Here is a 16,216-nt window from a genome sequence, read left to right on the forward strand (position 1 = left end):
GTTTATTCTTTTGTTCATCAGTAACTGCTTTATACTAATCAGTGTTGTACTGGATCTAGATAAGATACACTTATGAGCAGTTAAGCATAGCTAGTCCACATTTTTGGGAGTTAAGCATAAAACCTGGGAACACGGAGGAAACCTAGCATACATGAGGAAAACATGCAAAAAAGCACATACAGTAACCTGAGCTCAGGATCAAACCAGGAAGCAGTGAACAACCTGATGGCAACCTGTTACCAATGTATTGCTCCATTATAAAGCCTATATTCTTGGACTGTAATTTCCAATATGTTCATAATGAACATTCCTTTAAAACAGTACTGTAACCCCAATAAATATTTAAGATAGCTTTCATAACACCATGGACTTTAATTTGTTGCCTTGTCACTAAATGTTGTGTAACACCCCATATTCTAGAATGAAAATAGATTTGCCCAAGTAAGTATTTAATTATTTAAAGGCACACTTTTGTAACTATGATAAATATGACCGTGTTTACTACCCATAAGATTTTTATTACTGGTGAAAGGATCCTTTGCGTGGATTATTTTGCAATGTTGCTCCATATTGTTCAATTTAATACTCTTTTACAAGTGGCAGAATGAAAGACCTTGCTCTTTTATTACTTTCCACTTCTTTATTGCCTTATGTTAATAGTTCTCTGATAAGGACAGCGGCCTTTGCCCAGTCATATGAGTACAGTACGTATACTGCATCAGGTGCTTGAACAGAATATGCTAAATCTGCTCTGAATGATTGACTGACTCATGGCCAGTAGGCAGTCTGCATTTATCTGGTAGTTGTTAATGTACACGCAGACTGGGAGGGGTGGCCTTGTGTGCAAATGAGGTCTGAATCCTTCCTGCCTGTTTGCTCAGACTTGTGCTGTAACTCTCAATAGCCTGGTATACAAATTATATCCTGTATCTGTTAAGCAATGTTAAAGAGTTTGTTATAAAACAACATTTGTGGAGGTAAGACCTTTCAATTACAGAAAGTTTGAATTGTCATCTGAGAAGTACGAATATGGTAAGTGAATTTGTTTCCTCATTTTGTTTGCCTTGTGATTGTGTACTTATTTGCTTAAGGTTAAAACCAACCTAGTAGCTCTGTTGATGGAACATATCCTTAAAAATAGAGATAATATACGATAAAAAGGTTACAAAATGAAGTTACACTGGGAATGTAAAAATTAGTAAAAAAATATACTAAAGTCTATGTTATTACTCATTTAACAAATAGAGGAAATTCATGGCCTGCTCAGGAGGGAAGAGAAGGCAAAATGTCAGCAAAGGAATGTCACAGCTTGCAAAAATCGACATTTTGCGGAGAGCTCTGAGGCATATTATTATTATTATTAATAATAATAATAATAATAATAATAATTTTATTATTATTATTATGTTGAGAACTCATTGTCTTTAATAAGTACTGTGTCAGAACCAGAATCAGAATCAGGTTTATTGGCCAAGTGTGTTGACACACACAATGAATTTGGTTCCAGCTGTTTGTGACTCTCAAAAGTACAGACATAAATAACACTATATTACACATTTAGCTTGGACTATACAGGACAAGCCAAAACAGACTTTTTTTGTTTGTCTATTGTATCACATCTGCATTGTCTTGTATAGTCTGTATTATCTTGTCTTGTATAGTATAGTGTTATTTATGTCTGTACCTTTAAGAGTCACAAACAGCTGGAACCAAATTCCTTGGCCAATAAACCTGATTCTGATTCTGATTCTGATCAGTTATGTATATAATATGCAGCAGCAGTAGTGTGTGTAACATATACGGATGATGTGATGACTGACAGCTCTGATAATGCAGCACTTATAGATATGAAGCAGGGAATATAATTATGGTGAGTTGTTAATCAGGGTGATTGCCTGGTGCCTGGGGAAAGGAACTGTTCCTGTGTCTGTCAGTTTTGGTAAACAAAGTTCTGTAGCACCTGCCAGAAGGAAGGAGCTGAAAGAGGTTGTGTCCATGGTGTGAAGGGTCAGTAGTGTTTTTTCCTGCCAGGTTTCTGGTTCTTGGATGGTACAAGTCCTGGGGAATCTGTTCCTGTCCTGTTTTGTTGGTGCTCCAAGCCAGATGTTGATGGATGTGCACAGGACAGATTCAATGACTGCAGTGTAGAACTACATCAACAGCTCCTGTGGCAGACCATACTTCCTTAATTGACATAGAAAGTACATCCTCTGCTGGGCCTTTTTGATAATGGCATTTATGTTGCACACCCATTTCAAGTCTTGGGAAATGGTAGTGCCCAGAAACTTGAAGGACTCCACAGATGACACAGGGCTGTTGGATATTGTGAGGGGGAGTAGTTTTGAGTGGTGTTTAGTAAAGTGCACTATCATCTCCAGAGTTTTGAGAGTGTTTATCTCTAGTCTGTTCTGAGTGCGCCATAGCACCAGCCACTTGGATGAAACCGATGAGCGTAGTATCATCTGCAATTTTCAGGTGTTTAACAGTTGGATCATTTGAAGTGCAGTCATTGGTATAAAGGGAGAATAACAGTGGGGAGAGGACACATCCCCGAAGGAGCGCCAGTGCTGATTGTCCGAATACTGGAGGTAATGCCTCCCTGTCTCACCTGTTGTTTCCTGCCTGTCAGGACGCTGTTGATCCACTGATAGATGGCAGTGGGTATAGTGAGCTTTAGGAATTTGGAGTGGAGAATTTCTGGAATTATTGTATTAAAATGCCGAACTGAAGTCGACAAACAGAATCCGGGCATATATCCCTGGGCAGTCCAGGTGTTGCAGAAAGTAGTGCAGCCCAATGTTGACTGTTATCTGTTTGCTCGGTAGGCAAACTGTAGGGGATTCAGCATCTGTTCTGTTACAGTCTTTAGCATTTGTAAACTAATGTTAAATTATCTGCTTGTGATTAGCAATTTATAAAATACAGGCTATGCACTAGTACTAATTTATGTTAAAATAAATAAAATCTGAATATATCTTGTGCAAAATATTTGTCCAATTATAGGCTGAGCACAGTGCACAACCACAAGGCTCCAGTAAGATGAATCAAGTACAGGAGCAGGTCAATGATGTCAAAGTTATCCTCAAAGACAACATAAACAAAGTGTTGGAGAGGGGAGAGAAGCTAGATGACCTAATTGGGAAAACAGATGATCTGCAGGCAACTGTAAGTTATTAATTATGATTTATTCATTGATCCTGACAAAATAGCAAGAATTAAATAATGTCTTTAATGAATTTGAATAAGTAAGAATCTTTAATGAATCTTCAATAACTCTCCATTACTACATTACCTTTATATTCACTTACTTCATTTTCTTAAATGTATACACTCTCACTCAGGCTGACTCATTTCAAAGGACATCTGCACGTGTTTCCAGAAAGTATTGGTGGAAAAATATCAAAATGATGATTATAATCGGAGTGATTTTGTTCTTCGTTGTTTTGCTTATCATTCTTTTGGCAACTGGAGTCATTCCCTCATAATAAACAACATACACTTCTTTCCTGTATCAAATGTAATTAAGTGGAAGTTGGGTTATCACCTGTATTTATGCTGTTTTTGTCTGTTATCTGTACTTTGGGAGACAACACATTCAGAAAAATGTCATGTAAATAGAATGGAAAATGTTTACTGTGTAAAAATGTACATTATCAGATCTATAGTAAACTGAACCACTAAGGTTGATTAGCTTGAGATTATAAATGAACATTTAATTCTTAGAGTTTACAAGACTGAATATCACTAGTTTAAATCAAGCTTCCTCTGGACTTTGAAACCATATAGTGGTTGTAGTTTATATAACAAAATGAATACATTTTTCTGAAGGGTAAAGATAGAGGCGGAAGTATGTTTATGATTGTGTTTAGTATTTTGGACTCCATGTATCCCATTTATGGTCCAACCTTTTTTCTTTTATGGTAATTCTTTGTTAATTGTAATGGTATTGTTTTATATTTCATAGTATTCTGTTAATTATTTAGATCTTCGTTTCTGCATCTAACACTGAACTTTCTACAGAAAATGAACTGTATAATCTTGATGATCTCACATGATGTGCTAATTAGCATGTAAATACTGAACACTGTACAAATCAGCCTGCATAATAAAGAGACTCTGTGGCATGCATGTAATTCAGAATTTATACATTTTATTTCGTTCATAGTATCACTGGATGATTTAAACGATTTAAATGATTTTGTAGCAAAACACTCCTAAGCCTAAAAAAATATATATAAACTTACTGTCACTTCTACTCATCAATTGTAACTAATAAATACTACTGAAATTTAGAACTGAAATAATGACCCAGGAGCACAATGTTTGCAAACAATGGACTAACAAACTACTATATCAACACAAAACAAGAAATTATATTGACTAGAGAAAGCCTGTTATACTGAGTCTGATGTTAAATGTTCTTCAGAATATCCTTTATCAGGTAGCTTATAAAGACAAAGCATACTGTACATGGCCAGTAGCTGTAATTAAAGAGAACAAAACGTTTTTCATTAACACTCCTTAATAAACATCTCCCTTGACTCAAAGATGTTTGCGTCAGATGTAATCTTCCACAAAAACTCCACCTGAAAGACAGAAAATAAACATTTTAATTCATTTCATAAACAAAAAATAGTAGGTATCTTGTTTCTCGAGAAAAAAAAATGTAATTAATTTTAAAATGCAATAATCTAGAAATACTGGTAAAAAATTTTATGATATAAAAATCCTCAAATACATTAAACTTAAGTAATATATTTAAGCCCAGACACATATATGAAGCCTTTAATTATTGAAAAATCACAATAACATTTCAGGCAAATTTCTCAGGTTTGAAAAGATTAAAAAAGAGAATTTGTTAGATGAAATTAACAAACTTCTTCCACCGCTGTCATTAAAACACACAATACAAGTATGAAAATTAAGCAATTCTCCCACGTAGTGGCGTCCAAGTACAAACCAGGTTTTAGCTCATGGACTACTGGCTATTACTGCTACACGAGCTATAAATAAAGAAAAGCAAGCATTACAGGTAGAATTAAAAGTGCATATATTAACACTGGAAAATCCAGAGAAGGCTGTATCCTTTGAAAAGTAAACAGTTATTTTTTTCAGTGTTGTATTTAACCATTACCTGTAAAAAATGACATTACGAAATTACAGAAATGTGTTGTATTACATAAAACAAATGCCATGAATTTTAAACAAAATGTAAAAAGGCAAGGATAAAAGCTTGATGTATCCGTTATGTGTTTTCTGGTTTGTTTTTTTGTTTTTTTTTTGACAATTCATATACAGGATGTTGGAAGACCATACCAAATGGGAGCATTCGAGAGCGTACGCCTCTCGTACCCTGTCCGCATTGAGCGGGCCTGAGAGAATCGGGAAGTCAGCTCATGGCCTGCAAGGAAGTCCCCGCTGGCAGGTACAAACAAGGTCAGAGTTAGGAGACAACATTCTTCTTTGTGTGTTTTCGTTGCAAATCCTTATTTTCTCGTACCCATTTAGCAGTACTGTACCTGTTAACTTTTTTTACTGTTACATAAAGGCAAGAAACAGCCAAAAGCCAGCTGTTACATTATTGCCAAAAGACTGAAGTCTCTATGTTAACCACTACAGTAAAGCACTCCAGGGTGCTGTGAAAAACTTTAAAGAAAAACAAAAATTAAGCAAAATACATTACATATGATGGTTAATGTAGCATAAGTTAATGGCTAAGGATGGCTTGGGTTAAGTAATGCAACTGCATACCTGTGTGTATGTTTTGAAGTTTATGCTTGTAGTATGCTAGTAAGGCTTGTAACTGTTTAGATGGCCACCTCGCCTTGGAGATTTGCCGTAACCACTCTGCTGGTCTGCAGGTTGAGCAGAGAACACAGGAGGAAGAAAACAGTGGCTATTAAATGTATAGGAACATGGCAGGATAATAATAGCTTACAGCCAAAACGTTAAACATTCTACTTCAAATATATATGTAGATCCACATACCATCTGAACTGTACTTTATTAATCCAGTTTAGATTAGCCAATTATTTAGAAAATAACTTGTAAGTAATATGTTAATTGCATTCGATACTTACGTTACACTGTATTTCAAATATAACATTTTCTGCAAATATTGGAGGAGACAAAATAATTTTTGGAGTAAACTGGATGAATTTTTAAAAATAGTTTATTTTTTCTAAAAGTGGCCATTGGTTGGTGGTCATTTCCCCACTGACCTACAGATGTACATTTTTAAACTCTTGTTGAAGGCTCTCAAGGCACTTGTGACAAATGAGTTGTGAAGGTAAGACATCCCTTTCCCATTCCACATAGCACCACATCTCATACAATAAATATCTACATTTTATCTTAGGTTAAAGCAAAAAGACAGACAAAAACAAAAACACGAATGGTCTAAACAGCTATGCTTAAAGCTTAAGTAATTTAGTGTACAGTTGTCATTATATCAGTATCAAAAAACTTTCATACATTATTTTCTTAGAGTTTTTGCAGCGTTTTCACAAACAGCATTACATACTGCTGTAGTCACCATATCCGTAGTAGTTGTAACCCGTGTAATCATAGCCCCCGTATCCACCATAGCCTTGATTGTTGTAGCCATAGTTTCCATAATTTCCATATCCTTGATTCCAGTAGTTTCCGTACCCCTGGTTCCAATTTTGATTTGGCCCTAAAACGGAGAACCACAAAATGTCAACAAATCACACAGATACTTAAAATACAATAATAATTATAAAAAAAAAAAAAACATTGTTATGTTAATAAATTCTGCAGTCTTGAGTAGTACAGTTGTGCTTTAACGTTAAAAATCAACTTGTAGCTGTTGTGGTTGGACTTCAACTCCCCACCTGATGCACACAATGCAGGGTTCCCACTCTTTTTCAGAGATCATTTTCCAGGACATTTCAAATTTAGCAAAAAAAGACAAGGCTCACAGATTCACGGCCTAAAGTAATATGTTCTTCTCTCCAGAAGTCTTAAAAACAACATACACTTTATGTCTATTACTTAACTATACTTTTAAAGACAATTTGTCATGTGAATGAAATGTCAACATTTACAGTATAAAATAAAAAGGCCGCACATATTAATACCCTTTCCTTTCTCAGGCCAATGCCGTCATGCATGCTTTAGTTTGCTGTGCATTCCCCTTGCACATGATATTCAGATTAACAAGGTTAATATAACCTGCTTACCCGTCACCATTTGCTGAAAACATTCGAGCACTTAAACCGTTCCTAGCGCCTGAAACCGCCAACACGAGACAGCGTCATCCGTCACAGCGAGATTAAACAGCAAAACAAAAAACCCGTCAAAACTCAGCGTCCCTGAACAGATCGCTTTCTGTTACTAACGTTAATTGTTTCGACCGGTCGTAAACGGATCTTTAAAAGATCAAGAACATTTAAAAATAATAATTTTCCAGGACAACAAGATTTTTTCCAGGACAATTTATGTTTTCTCTCATTTTCCATGTGTTTTCCAGGACTGGAACATTGGTCATTAATTTTCCAGGATTTCCAGGTTTTCCAGGACGCGTGGGAACCCTGCAATGTCCAAGAGGCATGTGTGTCTCCAGCCAGGTTTAGAAGCAAACCTTTTAATAATGAAAATTAATTTTTAATATTATTGATTTTATGTCTATTACATAGCAATATAGATGGATGAGACTGCCACAGCAGATGTTTTTTTTAATCATTCAATATTCAGTAGAATTATTTCTTGCTTGAAATTTGCCAAGGGCACAGACAAGCGAAGAGTGTGTGAAGTCTGCCAGATTGCATTATTTTTATTATTAACTTTACAATATGCCAAATCGTATCGCAATGATTCTATATACTGCTCTTTATTTATTCATTGACATATATATATATATATATATATATATGTATGTATATATATATATATATATATATATATATATATATATATATATATATACATATATATATATATATATATATGACATTTTAAAGTATCTAAGCAGACTCATTTTATTTGATAGTCTTTGCCCTCCCAAGTCAAGACTGGTCAAGTTATTCACCACAATCTGTGTCAGGTTCTCACAGCACACTTTTTGTTTTACTTCTTTTAGACGCCAATGTCAAATTCGGCATGTGAGTACTGTTAGCAAACTGTGCCAAAAGATGCTAATAAAATTGTGTCTACAATTGCACTCACCTCCTCTCCCACGACCTCGGGAGGAAAAACCACCTCTTCCACCCCACTGCTGCTGCTGGTACTGCTCCTTTGACATGGCCACTTTGACTTCACACTATGTAAAAGCAAACGCATACAAGCATTAACATTTGCATTAAAGACTTCATAACACTTGTTGATCTCATTAGTGGTGATTTTCATTCTTTTTTAACAGCCACAACACATGCAAAGGCATTTCAAAATCATTAAAGTTAAAGAAATCGACTGGGTTATCAAACAGAACTATAAATTATGTAATTCAAAAATGTATGCAGTTCATATCAATGTTACCAAGTTGCCTTCATGCTATACCTTGCTTAGGCCAATGTTATGGTACTTCTTTTCCATGATTTTCTTCACTGGATCTTCCTCTTTGAAGGTGATGAAACAGAATCCTCGCCTTTTATTTGTTTTGTTTTCCATTGGCAACTCGATGGACTCCACCTGACAACAGACAATATTAAGCGGTGCCATCAGTTAAAAAGAAATATAATTATAACATCCAGTTAAATATTTTTCATTTATAAAAATTATTATCTTATATGTAACGCAAGTTGAAGAGACCAAAACTACATTTTGTTCACTACATTTGAAGATCTATACACACCTCTCCAAAAGCATGAAAGTACTCTCTAATCTTCTCTTCAGGAGTGTCTGGTGAAATTCCGCCAACAAAGATCTTCTTCACAGGTTCCTTGGACTTCATGGCTTTTGCTTTTTTTGGGTCAATCACTTTTCCATTAAGTTTGTGTTCTTTTTGCTGAATAACCTGCAAACAATAAGTGACATAGCATCATTACTACTTACTGAATACTTTATTACATGAAGAGAAAACAGGTTCATCTGTAAATAAGAACAAAGTGAAAAATAACAACCAAAATAATAGGAAGTGTTTATAATCGGAAGTGTTAATGCCCTGAACTACTGGAAATGCCACAACGCTGCTGAGTTTAATCAGTGTCAAATAGAGTTCTTTACTTAATTCTCTAAAATGACTGGTCAGAAGTTGTTGAATTATTTTCTCTGTAGATGTGACTCTAACAACAGTGCTGTCACAGGTTTATTTTAATGTACTCATTCTAATACATTAGAATTTCAATCGCACCAACTCATTCAGATAGACTTTTATGCTGTCGTTCTTATCTTTGTTATTTAATGAAGAATAACATCTAATTCTTGCTACTGTGAAGTGTTTTGTAAGGACATATTTAACATTACCTAAACAAATGTCTGGTGTCAGTAATGGTCAGAGTTTTCTGCCATAGGAAATCTTCAGGAAAACAGACTTTGTGCTTTCCAGTTCACTGTAACATGCAACGCTGTGTTTTGTTGGTTTATTAACTTCAAGTGACAGAAAACAAATAGAGGCTAAAAGTTTTAACAGTTTACAGCTGCTATAATGTAAGTGTTAGTCAAAACCTGACTTATCTGTTGGCTAATCCACAACGTTAACTGCTATTAATTAAATGTGTTCATTAATAATTAAAAAATTAGAATAAATGGAAACAGATGTGGCATAAGAGGAATAAACCTTTTGGGGCAAGCTGTTAACAGTCGTCTTCTATACGTCAGTTAGTATTTTTCCATATAACAGCACCGTCTGTTGTTTTTTATTCTTTATATATTATGGGTTTGCCATGCAGTGGCTTTCCAGGAGCTGAGCAGGGAAAAAAAGCACCATAGTAAAGATCACTACCTTTTCTACACTTTCAGCATCTTTAAACAGTACGAAGCCAAAGCCTCTGGATCGACCAGTCATAGGATCCAGCTTTAAAGTGCAGTCTACAACCTCCCCAAACTTGGCGAAGTAATCTTTCAAGTCCTTTTTTGTTGTGTCCCAGCTGAGGCCTCCAACAAACATTTTCCTGTAGGACAGAAAGTTTCATGTTAATTTGTGGAGGTCATTATACTGAGGTTATTCTCCTTTCAGACAACTGCATTCAAATAATGCTTTAGGAAATTTTGTTTAGACGTCCCATGTTTGCATAAAACCACTGACATCTTGCCTCTAAATAAGAAAGAAATGGAAGGGGATAGAAATTCTTACTTCTGTATGTTTTTAATTAAGTTCTGCTTGTGAGAATTTGAGCTGTATATCAATTCATTTGAACTTGTTTATAACCAGACACAAAAACCTTGGTTTATAGGCGTGCTAGCTAATTTATTAAGTGCTACTTTATTGTACTGATGTGATGTATCATCAAAATTAGGGTAGTATTCTGTATTTTAACAAACGATACGAAAGGTCTGAGATATCTTGGGGAAAATCGAATAATTAAAAATAAAAAAACTAAGATTCCCAAAACAAAAAGTAGTGAACGCTGGTCGTAAAGTTAATATAAAATTAATTGCGTTAACTAGCCGGCTTGTGTTGCCGGTGGCTAGGTTAGCAAGCTAGGTTAGCAGCTAGGCTAGCCAGCTAGGTTAGCAAGAAACGTCATCAGTTTGATTCAAATGAAAGCCTGCCAACATTGAAAAGATACCTAGCAACATTATATTGCTGCTGTGGATACGGAAAAAATATATATATATATATATATATTATTCTTAAGGAAGCTGAAAGAAAGAGATAAATCATTCTGATTGCCACAAGCGCCTAGGTAACATATAGTCAATCAGCTAAGATACTTTGCTAATTTGGCTAGGTTTCTAGCTAACCATTCGGCGTTTCTTCATAGTGTATCTCATTTACCCTTCATCTTCCTCGTTTTTACTCGCATCAATCTTCGATCCCTCGCTTTCTCCGTGGCCTCCATCACTGACAACCTGTATCTGTCCTTCCACACTCGCCTCTTCGTCTTCCTCCATCTTCATAGTAGGATCTTCTCCAATGAACTGCTCCTCCATTTTTTCCCCCTCTGAGTCGGAGTTGATGCTAACGAGTTTCCTCTGACTGATGCCTGATGTCCAGCGTCAAAATTCCCAAAGGGCGCAAAAGGCACCACTTTCAGTTTCGGAAAAATTATTTTAAAAAATCCCAGCGCAGTTTTTAAAGTAAAGTATTTAGATCCAGACTACAAGGAGAACTTATTTTCGACCTTAGACTGCACTTTTGTTGCTGAAGCTCAATGTTCAGGAACAAAATGGAGGCAAAGGGAGCAAGAGTTCATGAAGCGCTTTTGAACTAGAACGTCAAAACAGCGCCTCATTCATGCAGCCTTTATTTTACCTTTATTTAAACAAAAAAAATAAAGCTAAATATTCAGCCAGGTTTGACAGGTATTGAATGCAAGTTTTATTTACTATTTTTTTTGACTGGGTGGAATGCTGAGAACATCTTTTTCCTAGAGAAGGTGTGTAACTTACCTGTAAGAGTTTACATTAAGGCAAATACAGTCAACTTGTATCCTTATTTTCAACTTCCAGGTACCGTCTGTCTACTGATCCATTTAATGATCTTCTTTAAGAGGTATTGAGTCATCTAATTCAGCAACAAACTGGAACAAAATTCCTTGGCCAATAAACGATTCTGAATCCGATTCTATAGCCAGGACATCCATAATCCTTTAGTTATACAATATATACAAACACACACACACACACACACACACACAAAACCCACATGTTTTTGTACCCCAATTTTAATTTCCATTTATCCAAAACTGAAAAAATTAAGACAAAAAGGACACTTTCCAAATCAGAATCTAAGTACACATCAGCACAAAACTTTCAGGAACTACTTCAACAAAGCACAGGATAAGAAACTTGGAAACAATATTTACAAGGTCCTGCTGTGAATGTCTTCACCAGAGGACAATGAAACAAAAGTATTTTAAAATCAAGATGCTCTTTGATTAAGAAGAACAGGGTATCCTTGAGCTGCCTCCAGGGTACGAACGCTCAGTCGGCCCACCTAAAAAAAGAGAGACGAGATGAGAAATTAGCCATTTTGACAAGGCAAGAATCTCACTGAAAAAGACCACCTCCATGATTCAGTTTAACTTCGTGAGCTGTTGACTTTAAGCTATTAAAATCACCATTAAAGACTAAAGATCATATGTACTTAAATGTTACTAAAAACATGTCTATAGCCAGTGAAACCTTTAGCTCCACTGAGCTGGTGGTCAATCTCACCAAAAAGGAGTATACCATGTGTGTCTTCAAATTTAAGGTCATTGTAAATTTAAGGTAACAGCAAATGACACCTTGAAGGCTTGCCTGTTAACTTTTTATGGGTTCAGTAAGAGATTTACATATGATCTTTATCATCTAGGTCTTAAGGAAAAGGTCTGATGTGTACCATTTGAAGTTCTCTATGGACTCTAAAAAAAAAAAAGCAAGCATTATGAGTTTTATGCAATTTATGGGGTGGGAACCATTTTAGACAAAACATAACCAAACCAAAAAGATTTGCAAAAACAAACAAAAAAATTACACTGAAGCTCCAGAACTGAAATACAAGAACACTAAATTAAAAAGGAGAATACAAACAGCAGGGTTAACAATCACTTTAGTGTTCACTGTTAAATACCTGTAAAAAATTCATTTTACACTGTTAAACAAAACCTTGAAAACTTAAGGGAAAACGAGAGATCTCCTGCTTAACGTTTGCTCTTTAACGCTGGTACAGGAAATTTGAAGAGACCATACCACAGGACAGCGTTTTCTCGTGCATGCCGTGCTCTCTGCCCGCTATGTGCGACGCCCAGAGAATTTCGTGGTCAGGTGACACACGGCCTGCAATGAAGTCCCCGCTGGCAGGTACAAACAAGGTATAATAATCAGAATTAGGAAAAGAACGGAAAATCAGGAGAGCTGCCCTTACTCTGTACCCTTTAGCAGTACTTTACCTGTTAGAATTGCTATCAAGTTTATGTTATTTCCATATGATCACCTGTTAAAAAGCAGGGAGAAAAGCGGGAAAATCTGCAGAAAAACGCTTACATTTTTCTGGAGAGATTTTTTCATTTATTTACTTTTAAAAAAGACACCAGTATACAAGCATTAGCAATTAAAGATCTATAGACATATCCTTAAACTTTCAAGCAAAATGTGGTGCATGAAAATGCATACCAATCTGTTTTAGGATAGTCAGCATTGTCTATTGATCTTTAAAGTTTGTAGATAATGCCAAATGAAAGGCTTGAATTTTTAATCTTACCATAAATTCTGGTAGGTCAAGTCATTCCATCAATATGGCTGGTAGTTGTTCTGATGATTTCCACCTTCCCGTGGAACCTTCCCATAGTTGCTCTGTTGACCTTTTTTAAATAAAATATCAAAGAAAAACATTAGAATGAAACTTGCTAAAATTGTCAGTATTTTAAACATGGATATAAGTTGACTTACCATTGTAATCATCATAGCCTTGTCCATATCCATAATTTTGATAGTTGTAGCCAGAATAGTCATACCCAGAGTAATCATTATAGCCCTGGCTGTAGCCATTGCCATAGCCTCCATAGTTCTGTCCGTAGTAGCCGCCATAGCCCTGGTTGTACCCCTGACTTGGTCCTTCACAAAGAGTTAGAATGAGACAACAAAATTGTGCATTTGCAAAGGAAATCGAATAGGAAAAACAGAACCACATTTATTGGTTTTATTTTTTAACCAAACATATAAATACCTCCTCTTCCACGACCTCTGAATCCTCCTCTTCCCCCCCGGTCACTTCTGTTCTGTTGCTGTCTGTAGACCTCTTTAGGCTGGGCAACTTTTATTTCACACTACATCAAGAAACAATGGGGAAAAGGTTAAAAACATGCCGGATGCCAATTTTTTTTGTCAAAACAAAACAAAAAAAAAAACAACCTGTACTAAACGTACCTTTCCTGCTCCCACATTGTGGTATCTATTCTCCAAAAGCTTCTTAACAGGTTCTTCATCCACATATGTTACAAAACAGAACCCTCGCCTCTCATTTGTGTTGCTATCCACGGGAAGTTCAATATTTTCAATCTAAATCGAGATGGGGTAATGGTTAGTATTTGTAAGAACAATACATGTCTGGTAAAGTTCCGCACGTAACAATGCATGTGACATTGATCACAAAATAAATCATATGACTTACATCCCCAAAGGATCCAAAATATTCCCGAATTTGCTCCTCTGATGTTTCTGGACGAAGACCTCCAACAAAGACTTTTTTGGGAGGCTCCTTCCCCTTCATAGCTTTGGCTCGCTTTGGATCAATCAGTTTACCATCGAGTTTGTGCTCCTTCAGCTCTAGAACCTGAAAACCAAGTCATGTGATTAACACATTTTTTCCTAAAGTAATAAAAAAAAAGTGCATTTAATCTGAAATTTTCAGTGATGTAAAAACAAACAGTAATAAATATCAGACCGTCTTTTAAATAACTGCACTCACTCTGTCGACACTGTCAGCATCTTTGAACAGCACAAACCCAAAACCTCTGGATCTGCCAGTCATCGGGTCTGTTTTGATGGTGCAATCCAAGACCTCTCCGAATTTAGACAGGTAGTCTTTAAGGTCTTGCTTGCTGGTGTCCCAGCTCAGCCCACCGATAAACATTTTCCTATAAAATAATAAAAAAAAGCTCATCCATTATTGTCTTAGTTGATTTGCAAAAATAATTATAAATGATTTATTATATGTAAATAAATACATATATAAAATACAAAAAAAAATAGATAAAAAAAATAAAAAAAATATAGATAAATAAATAGAATAAAGATATTTATATATACACAAATTGTAATAAGTGTGTATATATATATATATATATATATATATATATATATATATATATATATTTTAATTACACACTGATTCTGAAAGTTCGACCTAAGCCCCCAGCTCCATCAGGGGTTTATTATGCATGCTGAATTAATGGAGGATGCCATGAAGCAGAGCTTGACGAAAATCGTAAAGTTTATCCACATTAACATCACCGACGTAAAAGCACACGAGTAACTTGGTCAACAGACGGAATGTGAACACCAAAGACATAAAACCGTTAGTAAGCTAATGAAAACGTGTTGTACTCCATCCAGCTAGCGCGTTAACACGCACGCCACGTTTTAATTTTCTGTAACCATTAGCTTAGCTGCACAAAAAAACAACTGCAGAGAATTTATTTACGCATATTCAGCTGTGCACTAGTAGAAATGCACTTCTCAGTTAAACACGATGTGATCAATATTACAATTTTAAAATCCCACACCAGCTAAAATAAGCTGAACACAACAAAACGTTAAGAGCTCGGCTTAGCGATGCTAAGCTACACCGGAGCGCTCTTGGGCCTGTGCCCGGGCCTAGAGGCGCCACTCACCCATCATCCTGCTGATTTTTGCTTGCGTTTATTTTGGATCCCTCTGGACACTCATCTGTGCTGAAGTCGGTCTGCTCGAGTTCTGCCTGCATTTTGAACTAAGATCCGGTACAGAAACCTGTGTGGATCAGTGAGTGTTTAAAAAAAAAGACAACGGCAAACACAAACACCCTGACCCGTTTGATAAAATGGCGGACAGTGACGCAATGACGCAATCACAGAAGGCGGGAGAAAGGGGCGGGGCGTCAGTAGAAATGGGAGGGGCGTCCAGAGAAAAGGAGGAGCGACAAACACACACAATCAAACGCAAACACACATACGTATTTCTCTATGTATTAGTATCATTTAAATTCTTTAATCAATCATTCAAATAGCACTGTTATTAAATTACACACATATTGTTGATTAACTATACTTCTTACATATATATTAGATTTATTTATTTCACGTGGTTGGCTTTAATTAAGATTCTTATACACAAGTGACTATCTGACGTTTTACGGAAGCCTTAAAGTGCCAAACAACTTCACATCTAGCATGTACATGCGGTGACCGTTGCGGAAACAGAAATTAACTGATCTTCAAACTATTTCTTCCCGGAAGTAGTTCGCGTGAATGATATTTAAATCGTTGGATCTGGATCCTAAACCAGTTGCGCCCTTGAAGGCCGCCTTAGCTCAGAGTTGCCAGATTTTCTATAGTAAGGCTTAAAATCCATCTTTGTAGAATTGAGCAGTATGTATATGCAAAGGAAGACATGTAAATACACGTTATGTTAG

At 35.9% G+C, this 16,216-nt stretch overlaps 3 protein-coding genes across 14 annotated transcripts; 1 reads left to right on the forward strand and 2 right to left on the reverse strand.

Annotated features, from left to right (window-relative positions):
* The first annotated feature begins 759 nt into the window (after positions 1-759).
* si:ch73-234b20.5 (uncharacterized protein LOC449923 homolog) lies at positions 760-8,340 on the forward strand. Of its 4 annotated transcripts, none has more exons than XM_060895562.1 (4): positions 3,025-3,165; positions 5,299-5,436; positions 7,493-7,589; positions 8,102-8,340. In XM_060895562.1, the coding sequence occupies exons 1-4, from the start codon at positions 3,149-3,151 to the stop codon at positions 8,135-8,137; spliced, it is 288 nt and encodes a 95-aa protein (XP_060751545.1). In that variant the 5' UTR covers positions 3,025-3,148; the 3' UTR covers positions 8,138-8,340. The 4 variants fall into 4 exon arrangements, with proteins under 4 accessions (XP_060751547.1, XP_060751543.1, XP_060751545.1 ...); XM_060895563.1 differs by having other exon boundaries at positions 7,493-7,569; XM_060895564.1 differs by lacking the exons at positions 7,493-7,589; positions 8,102-8,340 and adding an exon at positions 760-1,032 and having other exon boundaries at positions 3,004-3,165.
* Positions 4,129-11,298, reverse strand: hnrnpd (heterogeneous nuclear ribonucleoprotein D). 8 transcript variants are annotated; one of them, XM_060895556.1, is made up of 8 exons: positions 10,898-11,298; positions 9,902-10,070; positions 8,813-8,974; positions 8,518-8,649; positions 8,188-8,281; positions 6,536-6,676; positions 5,752-5,855; positions 4,129-4,586 (listed from the first exon to the last, which is right to left on the reverse strand). In XM_060895556.1, exons 1-7 carry the CDS (start codon positions 11,050-11,052, stop codon positions 5,788-5,790), a joined length of 921 nt encoding a protein of 306 aa, XP_060751539.1. In that variant the 5' UTR covers positions 11,053-11,298; the 3' UTR covers positions 4,129-4,586; positions 5,752-5,787. The 8 variants fall into 8 exon arrangements, 7 of the variants coding, with proteins under 7 accessions (XP_060751539.1, XP_060751536.1, XP_060751538.1 ...); XM_060895553.1 differs by having other exon boundaries at positions 6,524-6,676; XR_009650087.1 differs by lacking the exon at positions 4,129-4,586 and adding an exon at positions 4,675-5,418 and having other exon boundaries at positions 6,475-6,676.
* A 470-nt stretch (positions 11,299-11,768) lies between these two features.
* Positions 11,769-15,643, reverse strand: hnrnpdl (heterogeneous nuclear ribonucleoprotein D-like). 2 transcript variants are annotated; one of them, XM_060895558.1, is made up of 8 exons: positions 15,438-15,643; positions 14,513-14,681; positions 14,216-14,377; positions 13,972-14,103; positions 13,772-13,871; positions 13,495-13,659; positions 13,307-13,406; positions 11,769-12,058 (listed from the first exon to the last, which is right to left on the reverse strand). In XM_060895558.1, the coding sequence occupies exons 1-7, from the start codon at positions 15,527-15,529 to the stop codon at positions 13,336-13,338; spliced, it is 891 nt and encodes a 296-aa protein (XP_060751541.1). In that variant the 5' UTR covers positions 15,530-15,643; the 3' UTR covers positions 11,769-12,058; positions 13,307-13,335. The 2 variants fall into 2 exon arrangements, with proteins under 2 accessions (XP_060751541.1, XP_060751542.1); XM_060895559.1 differs by having other exon boundaries at positions 11,769-12,899.
* Between the last annotated feature and the right edge of the window lie 573 nt (positions 15,644-16,216).

This window comes from Tachysurus vachellii, chromosome 20 (genome assembly GCF_030014155.1).
Source record: "Tachysurus vachellii isolate PV-2020 chromosome 20, HZAU_Pvac_v1, whole genome shotgun sequence".
Lineage (NCBI taxonomy): Eukaryota > Metazoa > Chordata > Actinopteri > Siluriformes > Bagridae > Tachysurus > Tachysurus vachellii.